General features: G+C 66.9%; 3 protein-coding genes across 9 annotated transcripts; 2 read left to right on the top strand and 1 right to left on the bottom strand.

Moving 5' to 3' along the window:
• Positions 1 to 54: 54 nt before the first annotated feature.
• On the top strand, positions 55 to 5,695 carry LOC148423050 (chitinase-3-like protein 1). 3 transcript variants are annotated; one of them, XM_088418248.1, is made up of 12 exons: positions 55 to 389; positions 2,815 to 2,961; positions 3,159 to 3,250; positions 3,406 to 3,453; positions 3,530 to 3,746; positions 3,848 to 3,904; positions 4,141 to 4,288; positions 4,356 to 4,456; positions 4,520 to 4,601; positions 4,741 to 4,854; positions 4,934 to 4,996; positions 5,068 to 5,695. In XM_088418248.1, the coding sequence occupies exons 1-12, from the start codon at positions 55 to 57 to the stop codon at positions 5,200 to 5,202; spliced, it is 1,539 nt and encodes a 512-aa protein (XP_088274374.1). In that variant the 3' UTR covers positions 5,203 to 5,695. The 3 variants fall into 3 exon arrangements, with proteins under 3 accessions (XP_088274374.1, XP_088274373.1, XP_088274372.1); XM_088418247.1 differs by having other exon boundaries at positions 4,141 to 4,456; XM_088418246.1 differs by having other exon boundaries at positions 4,141 to 4,601.
• A 2,477-nt stretch (positions 5,696 to 8,172) lies between these two features.
• Positions 8,173 to 13,415, top strand: LOC148423051 (zinc finger protein 609-like). Its single transcript, XM_088418228.1, is given in 8 exon segments — positions 8,173 to 9,203; positions 9,395 to 9,584; positions 10,144 to 10,231; positions 10,304 to 10,381; positions 10,383 to 12,108; positions 12,319 to 12,655; positions 12,742 to 13,086; positions 13,149 to 13,415. Coding segments are annotated over 8 exon segments (3,519 nt in total). The 5' UTR covers positions 8,173 to 8,513; the 3' UTR covers positions 13,214 to 13,415.
• On the bottom strand, positions 13,406 to 17,649 carry LOC148423052 (proline-rich protein 5-like). Of its 5 annotated transcripts, XM_088418253.1 has the most exons (6): positions 17,036 to 17,649; positions 16,615 to 16,809; positions 16,273 to 16,353; positions 16,123 to 16,171; positions 15,565 to 16,050; positions 14,588 to 15,053 (listed from the first exon to the last, which is right to left on the bottom strand). In XM_088418253.1, exons 2-6 carry the CDS (start codon positions 16,722 to 16,724, stop codon positions 14,739 to 14,741), a joined length of 1,041 nt encoding a protein of 346 aa, XP_088274379.1. In that variant the 5' UTR covers positions 16,725 to 16,809; positions 17,036 to 17,649; the 3' UTR covers positions 14,588 to 14,738. The 5 variants fall into 5 exon arrangements, with proteins under 5 accessions (XP_088274375.1, XP_088274379.1, XP_088274377.1 ...); XM_088418249.1 differs by having other exon boundaries at positions 13,406 to 15,053; positions 15,565 to 15,666; positions 15,729 to 16,171; positions 16,615 to 17,649; XM_088418251.1 differs by having other exon boundaries at positions 15,565 to 16,171.
• Positions 17,650 to 17,675: the final 26 nt, after the last annotated feature.

The raw sequence follows: 17,675 nt of genomic DNA on the forward strand, positions 1-17,675 counted from the left end.
TCCGTTTCCTCGAGTTGAACTTTCGCAGGTCGGCGGCGGGCAGGACGTCCCCAAATGCGCTTTGCCACCTTTCAAAGAAAGTCCGCACAAGAACCGCTCGACCTCGCGGCTAATAAAAGCGCGGCGGGAAAAGAAAAGCTGCCTTTTTTCCCGCTTCCAAGCGAGCGGCCGACTCGGCGGAAAGTCGGTTTAGCCGAGCCGACTTTGAAAGCGCCGGCGGGCGCGGCGGGGGCGCCGCCGTCAGGGCTTCCCGTCGGCCGCGGGCTCCCGTCCTCGAATCCGCCCCCTCCTGGAGAGGAAGCCCGGCTGCGTACGCGCACCAGATGGCGGCGGGCGGCCGCCCCTTGGTCAGCTCCAGCGCCGTCTGCCATCGAGCGCGGCGGGGATTCGTAAGAAAAACATTTTCCGGGGCCATTCTCCCCCCCCCCGGCGCGCGCGCTCGAAACGGTACGTGGACCTCGACTTCTCTAGCGCTTATCTGCCTCGGGCGCGCGACGCTAACCGGTCGTTTAGCTACCGATGACGCGCAGCGGCGTTTCGGTCCCGATCCTTCCGGAGGGCGCCGAAGGCCGCGCCGGGTTCTCCGGCTGAAAGCGCGACGTACTCGAGCCGTAGCTCCTTGACGGATACGGGCCAGATTTTGGCCCGCCGCGGGGATTCAAAGAGCTTGGTCAAGTTCTGTATAGCCGCCGGGCAACACTTAGCTGGTGTTATTCATGGTATCAAGAAAACCTTGTTCCTAGCACTGACGCCCTAACCCTTTGTCTAAAATGGCCTCGTTTTGGCACAACGGCGACGGGGAAAGTCGGGGCCTCGGCGCGTAAAGCCTTCTGGTCGGCCGCTCCCGCGCTCACGATATTTTTTTTGGCCCATTTTACCCGCCTCTATTTTGGCCGAGGGTCCGAGGGTTTGAACGGGATTTTGCCGGAGCCTGGGCTTTCTTCGTTGACGCTTCGAGATGAAAAGTCTCCTTTTCCGTCCCGCGTTTTGGCCAGAGACAAGTGCGAGTTTTGCAGCGGGCAAAACGGTTTGGATGATCCCGGCCCCAAAGCGGAAATGAAAAACTGAAAAAGGCGCCGCCGCCGCGGCTCGGGGAGCGCCTCGGCTCGGCGGGCGAAGGGCGGGCGCGTGCCGCTTTGCCCTTTTCGAATGACCCACGCCCGGCTATTAAATCTAATGGGCCGCTTTCACCTCCGTGCCAAAAACTCGTCGGCGGTTTCTTCCGGCTCCTTTTCACACAAGGCGGCCAACCCATTCTCAGGGCGTCTTTTAGGCCGCGACGCCCGGAGACGCGCTCTAGCCAAACGCTAAACCCGCCCGGGAAAAAAACAAACGAAAAAAGGCGCGGCCCTTTCCCAAGCGGCGGACGCCGAGACGGCGAACCTTGGATATTTCCGACGCCGGCGTTTCAATAAGAACCCTTCGTCTCGAACGGGCTTCGGCGGGAGCGCGATTGGCGTTTAGAAGCGGGATTCTCATCCGCGACGCTTTCAAAGCGATTCGAAGGGGCCGCGAGACCAAAAGTCAACTTTGGCCCCATGATTTTCTTCCTCGCTCGGCCGGATGAGAGGGGACGACGAGACGAGATGGCCGCGCGCTGAAAAGTGGCCGGAACGCGGCCTTCCCCCGCGGGCGCCACGACGGTCACCCGTTCGGGGACTGATTGGATAGACGCGACGCGCGTTGATGACAGCGCCGGAATTGCGTTCGAAGGTCCGGAAAAGGCCCCTTTCCCGCCTCTTTTGGCGAGGGCGGGCGGGCGCTCGGCGCGACGGACCGATCCCTGTTGAAACTCATGAGGGGACAAGAAAAGAGACGTGCCAAACCTCAGCCTTCTGCGCGTTAGTGAACGGACATTCCAAATAAAAGCCACACGGGCGCGCTTCCGTACCGTGCGGCCCCTTCTACAAAGTCGAGCCCGGCGCGGCTCGGGCGAAGGCCGCCAGGCGGACGCCGCTACGAAGCCGGACAAAAGACTCCACGGCGAGCGTGCGAAAGTCAGCCGGAGACAATGCCGTCCGGGAGACGGGAGTTCCTCGCGCGGGCGCGCCCTCTCTAACCACGTAATGACCGAGGCGGGGCGCCCGCGACTCGGCCGCCCGCCATATCCGCACCTCCAAAGGGCTGGCGTTTAGACAAAGGCCGCGCTTGACGAAATTTCCGCTCAATCGCCGCGGTCAAAATTGTCCGGCCCTCGGCTTTTTTTCCCCCTTGGTGACTTTTCCCGTTTCCCGTCGCTGCCGTTGCGTCCGCCTGTCCCTTGTTAGCGTGGAGAGCATTGAGCGCCTGGTTTTCTCTCAGTCGGTTTTGGGGTCATTGTCGGCGTCGCCGTCGGCCCGATCTTTTAGTGTGGGCATTTCGATTTTGTCCCTTTGAAAGCTTTTGGCTCCTGTTGGCTTTGCGCCGAGCTTTAGCAAACACTCTGCCTCGCCGCTTCCCCGCCTCCGGAGTCCGCATCTCGCCTACCGACAAAGTCGCAAAGTGCGAAACGGACTTTGACTTCTCGAGCCCTTTTCAACCGGGTACTCAAAGCGCTTTACGCCGACTGGTCATTTAGCGACGGCATCGGGAGCGCCCGGGGGTCCGGTGCCTCGCCCGGGGGTCCGGTGCCTCGCCCGGGGGTCCGGTGCCTCGCCCGGGCGCGGGAAGCGCGTCTACGCGACGGCACGTATGGCGGCGGAAAAGGACGGGAGCCCGGGAGGGCGGCTCGCCAATTTTCGGCCTCCCTATTCCCTTTGGAAGAAAGCGCAAAGCGGCGCCGACGGGTTGTTGTTTGTCTTTGACACGGCAAAGGTCAAGGTCATTTTCTTTCAGGCGCGGAACGGGGCGAGCGACTCCCCGGCTAATTGGCGTAATCAAGCAATTTGAATTCCTCTGGCTTGGCCGGCGCCCCGCTCGCCCCAGCTTAAATAGGCCGGCGTCTCCGGAGCAAGGCAAGCGTCACTCGCTCGAGAGCAGCCGGTGAGTCCGCCGCCCGTCTTCCGGGGCCGCCCGTCTTCCGCGGCCGCCCGTCTTCCGCGGCCGCCCGTCTTCCGGGGCCGCCCGTCTTCCGGGGCCGCCCGTCTTCCGGGGCCGCCCGTCTTCCGGGGCCGCGCGCCTTTGAAAAGACCTGACCCGGCTTTCCTTTTCGCTCCTCCCTCGTTTCCTCGCCGTTTCAGTCTTCGGGATCCTTTGCCTCCAAAAGTGGTCCCAGCCCGTCCGGCCCGTTTGTTTTGCGGCGACGTCATGCACAAGGTGCTTCTGGTGGCAGGTAAGGCGCAGCCAGGCCGTCCGCTCGGCCGCCCGCTCGGCCGCCCGCTCGGCCGCCCGCTCGGCCGCCCGCTCGCCCGCCCGCTCGGCCGCCCGCTCGGCCGCCCGCCCGCTCCCTCGCCCGGCCTTTGACGCCGCCTCCCGCTTCCCCCCAAGGCCTCCTGGCGGCCGCGGCGCCCCGGGCGACTCCCGCTTCGGAAACCGGTACGTCGTCGCCCGCCGCCCCTTTGCGGAGACGGTCGTCAGCCGGCGCCGCAGCGCTCCCCGTCTGCTCTTTCAGATGGCGCGGAGGCCATCAGACTGGTGTGCCTCTATCATGAGATGGCTCCCGTCTCGCCGCCCCCCTCCAACCCCTTTGACGTCGCGTCCGACATCGACGCCGAGCTGTGCACCCACCTCATCTACGCCGCCGTCGAGCCCGACCCGGACCTGCAAATCCCCCCCCCGAGCCAAAGTCAAAACGACAACTTCGAAGTCTTCAACGCGCACAAGAACAGGTCGGACTTTGCGCGCGCCTCCCGCCTCCCGCCTCCCGCCTCCCGCCTCCCGCCTCCCGCCTGCCGCGCCGACACCTCCGACGGGAACTTTGCTCCGACAGCAACCCGCAGCTGAAAACCCTTCTGGAAGTGGACCTGACCGACACTCCCAGGGAGATGTAAGTCCCGGAAAGTCGCGGCACGCCGGCGCCTTCGCGCGCGGTACGCGGGAGACGCGTCACCGCTCGGCCCGTTTCTTTCCGTCCGTCCCCCAAAGCCCCGACACCGGCGCAGCCGTTATACAATAGCGAGCGGGTTGGGGGCCTCCGGCGGCTCGGGGCCCCGCCCGGTCCCGGCCCGAGGCCTCCCGGAGGCCGGCCTTCCAGAGCGCGTGCTTGCTTTTCCCCCTTGGCAGACTGGGAGCGGCGGGGCGGGCCCTTTTCATCCAATCGCTGCTGGACGTCCTGGAGCCTCACGACTTTGACGGCGTCAACGTGGCGTGGGCGTATCAGGCCGGCGTCCATCAGCCGGCGGACAAGCACGGATTCACGCTCCTCATGCAGGTGCGCTCCTTCGACCTCCCGGCCCCCCCCAAACAGGGATCCCATTTGTCCGGCCGGCGCCCCGCAGGAATTGAAGGACGCTCTGGGCGAGCAGCAACTGCTGAGCGCCAGCGTGCGGCCGACGGAAAGCGACATCCAGCAAAGCTACGAGATGCCTCAGCTGGCCAGGTAAAGACGGCGGGCCGCCTGCGCCCGAGGACGGGCAAAAAGCGCCGCGCCTTTCGCCCGCAGTTACGTGGACTTTTTCAACGTGTTGACCTTCGACCTGGACCGAGAACCTCCCTCGGAGGACCCGGCGCCCTTCCCCCAAGCGGTGAGCCGGCGAGCAAACAAAGACGCCGGCGAGCAAACAAAGACGCCGGCGAGCAAACAAAGACGCTGGCGAGCAAACAAAGACGCTGGCGAGCCCGGGAGTTGCGCGCCCGACGACCGCCGCTCCTTGTGTCTTTCAGCAAAACGCCATGCAGCTGTGGTTCAGCGTGGGAGCGCCCAAAGAAAAGCTCAACATGGGCATCGCCGCCTACGGCTTCCACGTGGCCCAGTCCAGCATCTGGGCCAAATACCAGGTGGCCGGCGCGCGGCGCCGGCCAGCCGGCGGGGCCGCCGCCGCGCGCGCCTCACCCAAAGCCGGCCTTTGATTTTTAGGTGTGCGCCGGCCTGGACCCGCAAGGCACGCACGTGGACAGCAACGCCACGCTCGACGCCAAGGTGGGCAAAGGGGCTCCCGCGCCCCCGCCGGGGCCGTCGGGATCCCTTCTGATCGGGAATTCCCCGTCCAGGCCGACTACATCGTGCGCAACGCCTTCGGGGGAGCCTTCGCCAACTCTTTGGAGCTGGACGACTTCAACGGAAACTTCTGCGCTCAAGACGACTACCCCGTCGTCGGACGCCTGCGCGACGTACTGCTCGGCTAGAGAGCTCGGAGGGGGTCGCCGTCGCCAACGAGCCGTACTGTCAAATTCCGCGCTAACAATGTGGGCCGCCTCCCCCCATGCAACATCGCTTGACGGCGTCATATTTCAAACAAACTGCTGCCCCTTAAGCACACACTTTTGACAGAATCCAACTCGTTCGTTCGGGAGGGAAAGGGCTCCAAACCGCACTTGAAGAAGGAAAGGAAAGGAAAGCCCCGACGTTATTTTGCCGCCGGAAGCAGAAGCTTTCAATTGTTGCGAAAGAAAAAAAAACCACGGCGGGCCAAATAGCCTACGTGCGGAGGCCGCCTGGATCGTCCCTTGAAGTCGCTCGGGGACAGCAGCAGTCACGTGACCCGCGACCCCCCTTCGCCCATCGGCGGGATTTGACAGTAGAAGCTTTCAGGTGTATACGGGCGGGTGCGGCTAAAGCGCTTGGATTGGCGTCGCGCACTCCCCCCGCAATTGGAAATCAATAAAAGCTGCCTTTGAACAAAAACGAGACTCGAGTTCTTGCTCTGGCGCCGACGAGAGCGAGCAGATGGAAAAGCGGGAGCGAGCCCGGTGCGCGCGGCGCGAGAAACGGGGGAAATCCGCAGCGGCGACACCTTGCTCAAGAGGGTTGAGGACCGCCCGTGCCGCGCCGCGTGCGCGCGCGCGAGTGGCGCGCGTGTCGTCGCCCGGCAGGAGGCCGCAGGTGCAGATGAGGGCCGCGAAGGAGGAGGCCAAAGAATCCATGGGAGAGCCTCGAGAAGTCCGGCGGGCCCCGCCCCCTTGCCTTTCTTTCTTGCTTTCTTTCTCGCTCTCTTTCTTTCTCGCTTCTTTCTCTCCTGCTTGCTTTCTCTCTTTTTCTTGGCTTCTTGCTTTCTCTGCCACGTGCTGGCCTCATCGACGGCGGCCCGCCCGACACAACCGCCGAAAACGACAAAGGCAACCATTTGATGCGGCTGGACCGGAAAGACGCGTTTCCCGCTCGGCCTGCCATCCTCGAAACCCTCCTCGGGACTCTTGTTTGAGACAGCGCGGCCGCGCGGCCCGGCGCGCTACTCGACTCAATACGCGAAGCGATTGAGTAGGTCGGCCGAGTTGTTTTGTTGCGCGACTGCCGCCCCCTGGCGTTCTTTGCTTTCCCCTGCACGCGGCGTAAAAAAAAAAAAGAACCAGCGTACCTTTAACTGCTTTGCCCCGCGGACGGTTATTTACTCGTTTTCGTTTGGCATTCGGTGATTTCGTCATTTCCCCAAAAAGTTGGGAGACCGCGCGGATGGATGGGCGATTTTTTTGTTTTTCTCAGCAATCCCTCTTTTCCCAGGCCTCCGGCAAAGCCAGGTAAGTATGTGACTTTCAAAGACTTGGCGGCTATAACGGAAACTAGGGGTACGATTCGGGTTCGACGCCGCCGTCGCAAAGGAAAGGAAAGGCACGGACGCGAGCGCTGCGGCCGGCGCCGGAATCCGTTCCGGCGGGCGGCCGATCCGGCGCCGCGCGGCTGACGAGAGTCCGTTCCGGCCGGCCTTCCGGGTTTTGCCGGCTTTGCGCCGTTCCAGTCCGGTGTGGTGCCGCGGCGCGCTCGCTCTCTTGTGCTCCTTTTCCAGGGCCGGCCAGTGTTCGCGCCGCGGGAGGGAGCGTCCGAGCCGCCTAGGGCTCACTCGCCGGGCCCCCGTCTCGGCTCACTGGCTGCGGGATGAGGCGGGCCGCGGACAGGCCCCGACGACGCGCGACGGCTGCGCTCCGCTGAGGATCGGCGACCCGGAGCACGTTCGCCTCTCTTGGGCCCGGCCCGGCCCGGCCCGGCCCGGCCGCTCCGCCGCTTATGGAGTGCACTTGAAGCGGGCCGCGTCGGGATTGTGAGCGGGGTGAGTGGACGCGGGCGGCGGATGCTCGCTGGCGGGCCGGTCGCGCCGCCGCCGCCGCCGCCGCCGTCTTTGTCTGCGGACGCCGGGCAGCTAAGCGCTGCCGCTGTGCTCCGCTCGCGTGCTTCCATCGTCGGACGAGTCCTCGTCTGACCCGATGCGCCGACTTGGGCTCGCTCTGCTTTATTTTGCGCCGCCTTCGATCGATCCGTCCGCGTGCCAGCCGAACAAAACACCGAGGCGCCGCTGTGCTTCGGGTCCGGGATGAGCGCTTTTGTTTTGTTTATTTTCTCGGTTGTCTCCGGTGGAGAACGCGCACTGGTTCGGCGAGCCCGGCTCTGATCGCGAGACGGTATGAGCTTGTTGTGAAGTTCGGACGGCTTGTCGCTAGCGCACAATGACGTTCGGCGAGGCGCGAGAAGGGAGGCTCGCCCTCGGGCCGCCCGCGGCCCTTTGACGCCGCTTCGGGAGCTTCGAGCGACGCTCGTCGATGCGGCGCGGCGCGGCGCGGCTCGACCGAGGCCGCGACGCCTTGAGTGGAGGCGAGGCCCGACTCGGCCCGGCCCGGCCCGGCCCGCCCGGCCCGGCCCGGCTCGGCCGCCCCGGCCCTCGTCACGGCCTCGGCGCGGCGAGCAAGCTCAGCTCCGGACGCTCTGGCGAGCGCATCCCGCCCGGGCCCGTGTTCCGCGTTTGCCGGCTCTCGAGGCATTTCTCGGCCGACTCGAGCCACGGCGAGGCCGACGGCGCGGCTAGCGCGCTAACCGTTAGCCTCTTAGCTTGGGAGCTAGTCGGCAGCCCGCTCGCGGCGGGTTATTTGACATGTCGCGGATTTTGGGCGTACTCGACCCGCGAGCCGAAAGCATCGAACGTTCGTCGCCATTCGGCCCGCGTCAACGGGCGTCTTCCTCTGGAAACTTGCTCAAGGCGCTCGAGCTTCACCCTCGGTGTACGACACGTCCGTCGCACGTTGTTAACACGCGCGCGACGTAAAGACAGAAAGCGAAGGCTCCAGTCAGTACCCGCTGCGCGAATGAAGCAAACGTCGTTTTCGTCGTCGTTGCCCGGGAACGGCGCATTTTCGACGGACTCGCTCAGTAAGCGCTCTTTAATGTTCGCCAAACGTGAATATCGGAGGCATTGGCCCGAAGCGGTCTTCGTGGTCCGCCGCCTGTCTCCTGTCTGCGCATAAAACCTCGGCCAGTCGGAGAAAGGCCGGCAGAGCTTTTCCATTCATTCGGAAGGCGGCTGGGAAATGGCGTCACGCGGCCCGCGCGCGTTCAAAGGCGCCGTGTCTCGCAGGAGGAGGCCATGCGGGGAGCGGGGCGGCGGCGGCAGCGGCAGCGGCAGCGGCAGCGGCAGCGGGTCCGGCCCTGAGCGGGAGGCCCGCGGCCGGCCGAGGAGGAGGAGGAAGGAGCCCCCCTCCACCCCCGCGCGGCGCTTGGGGACGCCCCGTCTAAGATGTCCCTCGGCGGCGGCCCTGCAGGCGGCAAAGGTGCGGACCCCAACGCGGTGGACGCCTACGACAGCGGCGATGAGTGGGACATCGGCGTGGGCAATCTGATCATTGACCTGGACGCCGACCTGGAGAAGGACAAACTGGAGATGTCGGGCAGCAAGGAGTGCGGCCCGGCGGCCGGCCCGCCCGGCGCCGCGGCCGCGCTGCCCGACAACATCAAATTCGTCGGTCCCGTGGCGGGCGGGCAGGCCAAAGAAGGCAAATCCAAATCCAAGCGCGCAAAGAACTCCAAAGACGGCATCAAGGCGGGCGCGCCGCCGCCGCCGCTCGACGCCGTCAAGAAGGAGCTTACGGCCCGGGCCCCCGGGGAGCCCGCGCCGGCGGCCCACAACCTCGGCCCGGCCAAGGCGGTCGACAAGTCCGGCAAAATCTCCCGCCTCCCCGCGCCCGTCAAGAAGGACAAGGACGGCGTGCCGGCGAAGGCTAAGAAAGACAAAACGGAGGCGGACAAGGAGCCCGGGGCCCCCCGCCCCCGAGGCGGCCCCTTTGAGGCCCGGCGCGGCTCCGAGGCCCCCGATGAGCTCCCGGGCCACGTGGCTCAACCGGCCCTGGACTCGGCGGCCCCGGCCACCGAGGGCGACCGGGAGACGGACGGCGGACGCCGCCTCGTCAAGGTGCCGTGCGGGGACAAGGTATGATGTCTGCTCGCCTTGACCGGGGCGGAGAGAAAGAAAAAAATCCGCGTATAGACGCACGCGCACACCCCTCCCCGGAGCCTAACCCGCCTCCCGCTTCCTCCCGCTTCCTCCCGCCTCCTCCCGCTTCCTCCCGCTTCCTCCCGCCTCCTCCCGCCTCCTCCCGCCTCCTCCCGCTTCCACCTCAGGCGGAGTCGCCCGGCTCGGCGGCCAACAGCGACATCTCGTCGCCGTGCGAGCAGATCATGGTGCGCACGCGCTCGCTGGCGGTCAACACGGCCGACGCGGCGCAGGCCACCGAGCCCGAGTGCCTGGGACCCTGCGAGCCCGGAACCAGCGTCAACCTGGAGGGCATCGTCTGGCAGGAGACGGAAGACGGTCGGTGGACGTCTCGCCGCGCTCCGTCTTTGGCGTGCCCTCGTTCCCGCCGCTCGCGCGACCTACCTTCGCCCGCCAAGTTGTTTGAGGGCCAGCTATCACGTTTGCACCTTTCCGCCCGCCCCCCCGATCATCCTCCAAAATTTAGCGCCGGTTAGCGGTGAACCGCAACCATCCGTTTCGATCGCGCGCGGCGCCGCCCCGTCCGAGATCGGACGGCCGACGCTAAGAAATCGCCGGCCGTCTTTTACACCCAAAGGTCCGAGGCGCTAGAGTTGAACGCGTCCCGCGGCGGCGTTCCCGTCGGCCTCGCGGTCTCGAGTCCCGTTTTGCGACCGGTGGCGATCCGCCCCGAGCCGGGCCCCGGGTTTCCGAGCGACGCTAATAACGATATCTCTTTGGAGAGAGATCTATGGATGCCCCCTCGTAAGGAAGGGCCGGCAGGCGGAAGGGCCGGCAGGCGGAAGGGCCGGCAGGCGGTAGCGCCGGCGCCCGCCCGTCCCGACTTGCGCGCCGTCCCGCGTGTGGTGCAGCGCGCGACTGTGTTTGTGCGGCGCAGGCATGCTGGTGGTGAACGTGACGTGGCGGAACAAGACGTACGTGGGGACCCTGCTGGACTGCACCCGGCACGACTGGGCGCCACCCAGGTTGGTTTTCGGCCACCGGCGCCGCCCCGCTCCCGCGCTGAGCCGGCCGGCCGGCCCGCCCGCCTCTTGCAGGTTCTGCGATTCCCCTACCAGCGACGTGGAGATGCGAGGCGGACGCGGCCGGGGCAAGCGCGTGCGCCCGGCCGGCGCCCCCCGCGCCCGACAACGGCGCCTCGTCGGACGGCAGAGGGAGCGGCAAGGCCCGCGGGGGGGGCGCCAACGGCAAAGGCCGGCGCGGCGGCCAGGCGGGCGGCGCCGAGGACGCCAAGGCCAGCCCCCCCTCGGCCAAGAGGAAGAGCAAGCCGGCCTCCGACATGGAGCCCACCTCCAGCTCCGAGGACACCAAAGCGTCCAAGCGCATGCGCGGCGGCCCCGCGGGGGCCGGCCCCCCGCCGGAGGCGGAGCGCACGTGTCCCTCGCCCGTGCTCATCGACTGCCCGCACCCCAACTGCAACAAGAAGTACAAGCACGTCAACGGACTCAAGTACCACCAGGCGCGGGCCCACCACCGCCACCGCGCCGACAAGTGCCACCCGCCGCGTCCCCGCGAGCACGACGCCGACAGCGAGTGCGGCGAGGAGCCGGGCCTCCGGCCGGACGCCGCCGTCTCCCCGGCCCGCTCCGCCGCGCCCAAAGGCCGGGCCCCCGACGCCCCCTCGGCCAGGAGGAAGCCGGGCGAGGGCGAGCCCGACGCCGGCGACGGCGAGTGCCCGACGGACGACGACGACGGCGCCGACGACGGGAGGGCCAAGAAGGCGGCGGGCGGCAAAACGGACAAAATGACCCCCGGGGGCGCCAAGCCCGCTCGCCCCGCGCCGCCCGCCGGCCTCTCGCCCCCCTACGGCCTTCCGGCCTCCTCGCCCGCGTCCAAGGCCCCCTCGCTGGCGGCGGACTCCGCCTCCAGCCCCCCGGCCAAAGACAAGAAGAAGAAAGACAAGAGGCGGCGGGAGGGCGACAGTCCCAAGGGGGGGCGGCCGGAGGAGGGCTCGGCGGAGGCGGGCGACGCCCTGCTCAACGGCTCCTCCGAAGCCCAGCAGAGCCGGCTGGCCAGCATCAAGGCGGCCGCCGACAAAGTCTACAGTTTCTCGGACAGCGCGCCCAGCCCCTCCCTGGGCGGCGCCGGCGGGAGGGCGGAGGGCGCGCCGGGGCTGAACGGCGCCCCGGCCCAAAGCGGCAGCCCCGCCTACTCGGACATCTCGGACGAGGGCGAGTACGGCGAAGGCAGGGCGGAGGGGGTCAAGGTCAAAGCCGAGCCCCCCGAGCCCAAGAAGGCGGCGTTCCCGCCTCAGGCGCCGCCGGCCAAGGAGGCGCCCTACTACCCCGGCTACGAGCCCTACCGCCCGGCCGCCTACGCCGCCCCGCCGCCCGTAAAGGAGGAGGAGGAGGAGGCGGAGGTGAAGGCGGAGCCTCAGGAAGACAGGAAGCCGGAGGCGGGGCCCCCGCAGCCGTCGGTCATCCAGCAGCGCGCCGGCGTCTACGCGCCGCCGCCGCCGCCGCCCCCGCCGCTCTACTACAACCAGTACTACGGCCAGCCCTACCCGTACTCGCCCGACCAGGCCTACCACGCCCACCTGATGGCCTCCGGCCCCGCCTACCGGCAGCAGTGCGAGGAGCGCCAGCGGCCGGCCGACAAGAAGGCGGAGGCCAGGGCCCCGGCGGGGCCGCCCGCCCTCACGCCGGCGCCGGCCCTCACGCCGGCGCCGGCCCTCGCCGAGCCGGCCAGGTCCAAGCCCAGGGAGGAGGCCAAGTCGGTCATCATGGCCAAGGGCGAGGAGCCCAGGGCGCCGGGCGCCGCCCCCCCGCCCGAGGGCCTGAAGATGAAGCTGAGCGAGGCGGCTCATCGCGGCAAAGACGAGGCCCCCGCCTGGTACAGACAGGTACGAGCGCTCCCTCGGGGCCGAAACGCCAACTCGCAACGTGCGATTTGCGGCAACGGGGCGAAAGTTCGCGCGCGCGCGGACCTCGCTCGCTCGCTCGCTCGCTCGTTTTCCCCGCGGGCAACTTCGGCGTTATTCGCCGGTTCTTTGGTCGGGGCTCAGGGACGGCCATCTCCGCGGCGAGCCTCCCTAACGCGCCTTTGTCGGCAGGAGCCCGACGCCCGGCTGTGGCCCTACGTGTACCCCGCCAAGTACTCGGACGCCCCCAAAGCGCAGGAGGACGAGCGCGAGCGGAAGTCCAGGGAGGAGCGTCCCCGGCCCAAGGAGGCGGCGCTCAAAGACGAGGCCAAGGAGGCGGCGGACGAGCAGCAGCGGGCGGCGGGAAAGGAGGCGCGGCCCCCGCACGCGCAGTTCACCGCCCCCCCGCCCCAGCACCAGGGCTACGTGCCCTACGTGCACGGGGCCTACGCCTACGGGCAGGCCTACGAGGCCGCCGGGCACCCCGGCTACAGGGGCGTGCCCTCCGTCATGATGCACAATTACCCCGGTGAGGCGCGCCCCCCCCTCCCCTCCCCTCCCCTCCCCTCCCGCTTTTGAGGCCGGCCCCCTAACGCCGGCCGTGCGCTTCCCCAGGCTCCTACCTGGCCGCCGGTTACTCCTTCTCGCCCTACGCGGGCAAGGCGGCGGACGAGGCCGGCGAGAAGGCCTCGCGCTCCAGCCCCACGGTCAGGGCGGCGGCGGGGGGCGGCGGCGGCGAGGCCAAAGCGCTGGAGCTCCTGCAGCAGCACGCCAGCCACTACAAGAGCAAGTCGCCCTCGGCCCTCCCCGACAAGGCGGCGGCGGCGCACGAGCGCGAGGGCGAGCGGCCGCGCTCGTCGCCGGCCCAGCGCGGCCCGCCGCCCTCGCACCACCACCACCACCACCACCACCTGGCCTACCCGCTCCTCGCCGGCCAGTACGACCTGGCCTACGCCTCAGGTGAGGCCCCGCCTTTTGGGCTTTGGGCCCGGCCCCCTTCTGATTTGCCTTCTCGCCGGCAGGTCTGTCGTCGGCGGGCCAGCAGACGCCGGCGGCGCCGTCCGCGTACCCGCCCCCGCGGAGGTGAGGAAGGGCCCCGCCCGGAGTCACGTGGCCGGGCGCCGCCCCCGCTCCTCGCCCCTTTGCCGCGCAGCGCTTGGCGGGCGGGCGGGCGGGCGGGCTTCCTCCCCCCCTCCCTCCCTCCCCTCCCCTCTCCTCCCCTCCCTCAGTGTGTAGCTGTGCTCCAGTGCGCGTGCATGTAAATATTGTACAGAGGAATCACTTGAAAACTTTGGATGCTCTTTTGTTTCCTACTTTTACTTTTTTTTTTTTTGTCCGTTGTTTTTTTTTTCTACTCTGAATGATCATATTAAAACCATGTAGCTGGACCGAATTGCCCTCGCCAACGTCCTTGCGACGGCGCCGCGCGAAAGCCGTCGAGCTAGTCCCGTTCAAAAGTGCCGCGGCGCGCCGCTCCAAGGTGGACTTTTGCCAGTCCAGGGTGGACTTTTGCCAGTCCAGGGTGGACGTTTGCCAGTCCAGGGTGGACTTTTGCCTCCGCGTCGTCGCTCGCGCGTAAGCGCTCCCGTTTCTGCGGGCCGAGGATGTTTTTTGCCACGGTGACTTTTCCTTCTCGTCTAAAAGGTTCAACCCTAGTGAAGGAAATGATACCGTATTTGATGGTCGGATCTGACCAAAAGAATGTCAAGCGTGAATAAACAAGAGGAGCGTCCTGCAATGAGCGTTAGTGACCACGCGGAAGCGCTGTTGCCGCACTTTGGAAGCGCTGTTGCCGCACTTTGGAAGCGCTGTTGCCGCACTTTGGAAGCGCTGTTGCCGCACTTTGGAAGCGAGGACGATCGTTTCGTTTGGGAGCCCGCCCCTTTTTCTCGTTCGGAGGCTGCTTCCGGTGCGGCTTGTTCGGGGAGGAGGACGGCGGACGCTCGTGAGATGAGGCCCGTCTGAAAAAGCTTCGGCAAACTTTGGCAGCTTGTGAATTAAGTCATACTCGTCAACGGGAAAAAAAAGGTGTCCGACTAGGGGTTCGAACTAGTTTGGTTTCTCGGTAGGGTTTTCAACTGGTTAATGGCTCCCCCTAGCGGTCCGCTTTACAAATGACCTTATTCCGCGCGCGTTTTTTTTTTTCTCCGTTTTACTCGCATAGCTTCTTAGCTCGTTTTTCTCGGAAGCGCAGCCGAGCACCGGCGACGCACCGTCATCGACAAATCGAAAGGGGACGGAGAAGCTCAGCTCGTCGCGGTTGTCCCCAAATCACCGTGGCGACCAACAAATCGGCTCACAGGCTGCCTTCCGACTCCGCTAATGAGATTATCGACAAACGCTCGGAGGCGAAAGGTCAAGGCCGCGCTCCGGCCAATTCCTTGCCGCGGGACGGCCTCCGAGCGGCGCCTCGCCGGAACGGCGTAACGTTTGAGCCCGCCGTCCGTCGCTCGGTATCCCCGAAGAACGAGCGGTCGACATCGGCCGCCGCGTGACTTGAAACTGTTGGCGGAATTCCTCGCAGATGACCACGTTCCGCGCCAGGAGAAGAAGCCGGCGAGGGTCCGGGTTCTCGACCCGTTCCGGTGGGAAAGTCCAATTTTCTACGAGCGCTAACGCGTTCGGGGATCGGTCGTCGGTCCGTCCTCATTTGTCGCCGGGACACGAAAATCATCTTTTGGCGCGGAGGCCGGCCGGCCGTCCTCGATCCCGCGGCCGGCCGTCGCCCTAAGCGTCCTCGAGGCCGGCCCGGACTCTGGCGGCGGCGGCGGCGGGATGCGCGGCGGCCACCGTGTGGCGCCGCGCCCCGCCCGCCTTCTCCAAGTAAGCCTCGCCCTCGTGCTCCACCAGGGGCGCCAGGGAGCGGCCCGGATCGGCCCGCGAGCCGTCGTCTCCGTCGCCCGCCGACCCGCCGTCGCCCGCCGGCTCTGCGCACACACGGCCACGAGGTCAAGGCGTCGCCGCGGCCGCGGCGAGCCGACCGGACCCGAAGAATCGACCGCGGACTCCCGATCGGAAGCGGAGCCGCGGGAAGGAAGCGGGAAGGAGCCGGGTTCCCTCGACAACGGGACTTTCGCGCGAGCGATCTTTGTCAACGGCGCACGCTTAAGTAAAACCGGGGTCCTCAAACGCCACCGGACCCCAAAGGACGAGCGGGCCGCGGGCCTGAACTCAGGTCAGGTCCGGTTTGAGGCTCGCGGCGTACACCGGGGCGTGCACCGGGTCAGGTCGTTTACGGTAAGGGGCCGCGCTTCTTACGTGGCTTTGGCCCTCTTCCGGGGTGGGCTTTTTTTCTCAGTAAGAGGCCCGCTCGCTTTTGGGGGCACGGTTCCCGATGAGAGCCGGGCGCCCGATCGCACCGAGACGGCGCTTCCTATCGCGGGGACGGCGATTCCGATCGGCGAGGGCGCGGGCCAACGCAAAGACGGCGCCACGCACCTGAGACGAGCGCATGGGGGAGGTAGGGCGACACCACCGCGGCCGCCAGGCGCTCCAGACGACGGTAACGCCAGCCGCTTCCCGCGCCGCCCTCGCGCACCCCCCTGCCGGACAAACATTTTGGGCGGGCGCCGAGCCGGCGAGGACGAGCGCCGCCGCGCAGACCTGCAGCACCAGGAGCATGTGCGCGAGGGCCGGGGGCGCGGCGCCGCCGCTCGGCAGGCCGCCCTCCAGCGGGAGCTCGAGCAGCACCGAGTCTCGGAAGGCCAGCAGCGCCGTCCGGCGGACCGAGGGCTCCCCGGCCCGCGCCGCCTGAAGCGGGTAGAAGATGGCCTGCAGGGTGGGCAGCGTCTCGGTGAAAAAGCGGCGCCAGGCCTCGGCCAGCGCCGCCAGCCGCTCCGCGGCCCGCGCCGCGCCCTCCTCCTCCTCGCCGGGTGGCCCGATGCGCTCCAGCAGCTCCGCCAGGCCTTCGGCCAGCAGCCGCTTCTGAAGGCGCCGAGAGGTCAGGGGGCCGCCCGAGGGGCCGGCGCGAGTCCCGCCGCCGGCAGGCCGGCGCACCTGCAGGTAATCGGTGACGAAGGGGCCCATCTCGCTCCTCAGCAGCCACCTGCGACAGCGCGAGCGTCACGCCGGAGCGGGGCGGCCCGAGCGCGGCGGTCGGGGGGCCTCGGCCGGAGCGCGGCGGTCGGGGGGCCTCGGCCGCTTCACCTGACGTTCTCGTTTAGCGCGTAGAGCTCGTCGGGCTGCAGAGCTCCCCCCCGGAAGACTTTCATCACCGCCGATTGGACGCTGAGGACGCAGGAGGGGGAGGAGCTACCCTTAGCCCATCGTTTCTTGCCAAAGACAAAACATCGGGCGCTTCCAAACTAAAAAGGCCACCCCGCTTTTTGCATCGGGGCTCCTTCGTTCGGCGGAGGAAACGCTTCGCGTCGAAAGCCAACTAAGCCAATTAGGCCAATTAAGCCTCGCAGCGGGCCGCTTCCCGTCAAAGGTCTCGCTCGCGGCCGGCCCTCGGGAACAGGAAGCGCGCAGGACGGCGGCTGGGCCTACCGGTTCCAGACGGCGCTGGTGCACGCGTCGGCTCCGGCCTGGAAGCGGCTCAGGTCGGACAGAACCGGAGAACTCATGAAGCGAGGCCTGGAGCGGCGGAAGGATCCCATCGCGCGCCTTGCCTCTCACGCGCGCGCGCACCCGCGCGGAAGACGACTCGCGCAAGGTGACATGTGAGCCGGGCGACGAGGTGGACTGGGCCCGCGTCGGACCGGCAACCGGGAGATTCGGAGGGCAAAAGGAAAAAAAAAAAAAAAAAAAAGTCAGCGGGCGTCCCTCCGCCACTCGATGGAACGACGCGGCCGTCACTAACCCTCGACCGAAGCGTTTGACTGACCCGTGACGCGAGTCGTCAAGTTTCTTTGCCGGACGCGCCATCGACGCGGACGTACGTGCGCGCGCCTCGTAAGTCTCAACTCACCTCGCGCGCTCGCTCGATATTTCGGGGCGAAGTGGGGTTCGCTTCGGATGACGTCACCCGCTGTCACGTGCGCCAGAGCAAAAAAAAAAAAAAAAAGTTTGGAGCCGGTGAAAAGTTGCGAGGTTTGAAAAGCGCGGAGCTCGCTGCTCTTGCGTGGCTTTCTCGCACCCGAGTGAACAAGCTCCACGTGCCGCGCGCGTGCGCGTCCGCCGCAGACCTTCGCAGTAAAAGCGAGTTCCTGAATTGTTGCGTGCCGAAAAAAGATACTTTAGGCGAGATGAAATCAAATTCATGAATATTTCACAATAAACAAAATGCAGCCAAAGCCACTTAGTTTCTCTCTTGGGTGGCGCGTGCGCAACCGCGGCCAACACGCTCCGTGAGTGCCAACGATGACGTTTGTCACGGAAACCCCTTTTGCTGTTTCCGGTTATCGCCGTCCGCACGGCGCGCGTCGCTCGCTTGCCGTTTGGCTCCGCCCGCGGACGCGAGCTTCACCCTTGCGAACCTCAAGACATCCTAGTGCGAACGTCGGCAAATTGCGGAAGTGGAAAAAAACCCCCGCCAAAAGTCAATTCTCGGTTCGTTTGAAACGCAAAACTTCGGCGGCTCTCCCGTTCGTCGGAAGCGCGAGCCGAGG

The sequence above is a fragment of the Hippichthys cyanospilos genome, chromosome 6 (genome assembly GCF_059441005.1).
Source record: "Hippichthys cyanospilos isolate Australia breed blue-spotted pipefish chromosome 6, RoL_Hcya_1.0, whole genome shotgun sequence".
In the NCBI taxonomy this organism is placed as follows: Eukaryota; Metazoa; Chordata; class Actinopteri; order Syngnathiformes; family Syngnathidae; genus Hippichthys; species Hippichthys cyanospilos.

Bases quoted from the DNA above. Each gene is read 5' to 3' on its own strand.
- LOC148423050 (XM_088418246.1), top strand. From the start codon at position 55: ATGCGCTTTGCCACCTTTCAAAGAAAGTCCGCACAAGAACCGCTCGAC. The intron at 2,962-3,158 runs GTGAGTCCGCCG...TCGCCGTTTCAG, and splicing joins CACTCGCTCGAGAGCAGCCG to TCTTCGGGATCCTTTGCCTC. The intron at 3,905-4,140 runs GTAAGTCCCGGA...CCCCCTTGGCAG, and splicing joins ACCGACACTCCCAGGGAGAT to ACTGGGAGCGGCGGGGCGGG.
- LOC148423052 (XM_088418249.1), bottom strand. From the start codon at position 16,992: ATGGCGCGTCCGGCAAAGAAACTTGACGACTCGCGTCACGGGTCAGTC. The intron at 16,172-16,272 runs GTGAAGCGGCCG...GCGCTGTCGCAG, and splicing joins GCGCTAAACGAGAACGTCAG to GTGGCTGCTGAGGAGCGAGA. The intron at 15,054-15,564 runs GTGCGTGGCGCC...GTGTGTGCGCAG, and splicing joins CCCCCATGCGCTCGTCTCAG to AGCCGGCGGGCGACGGCGGG.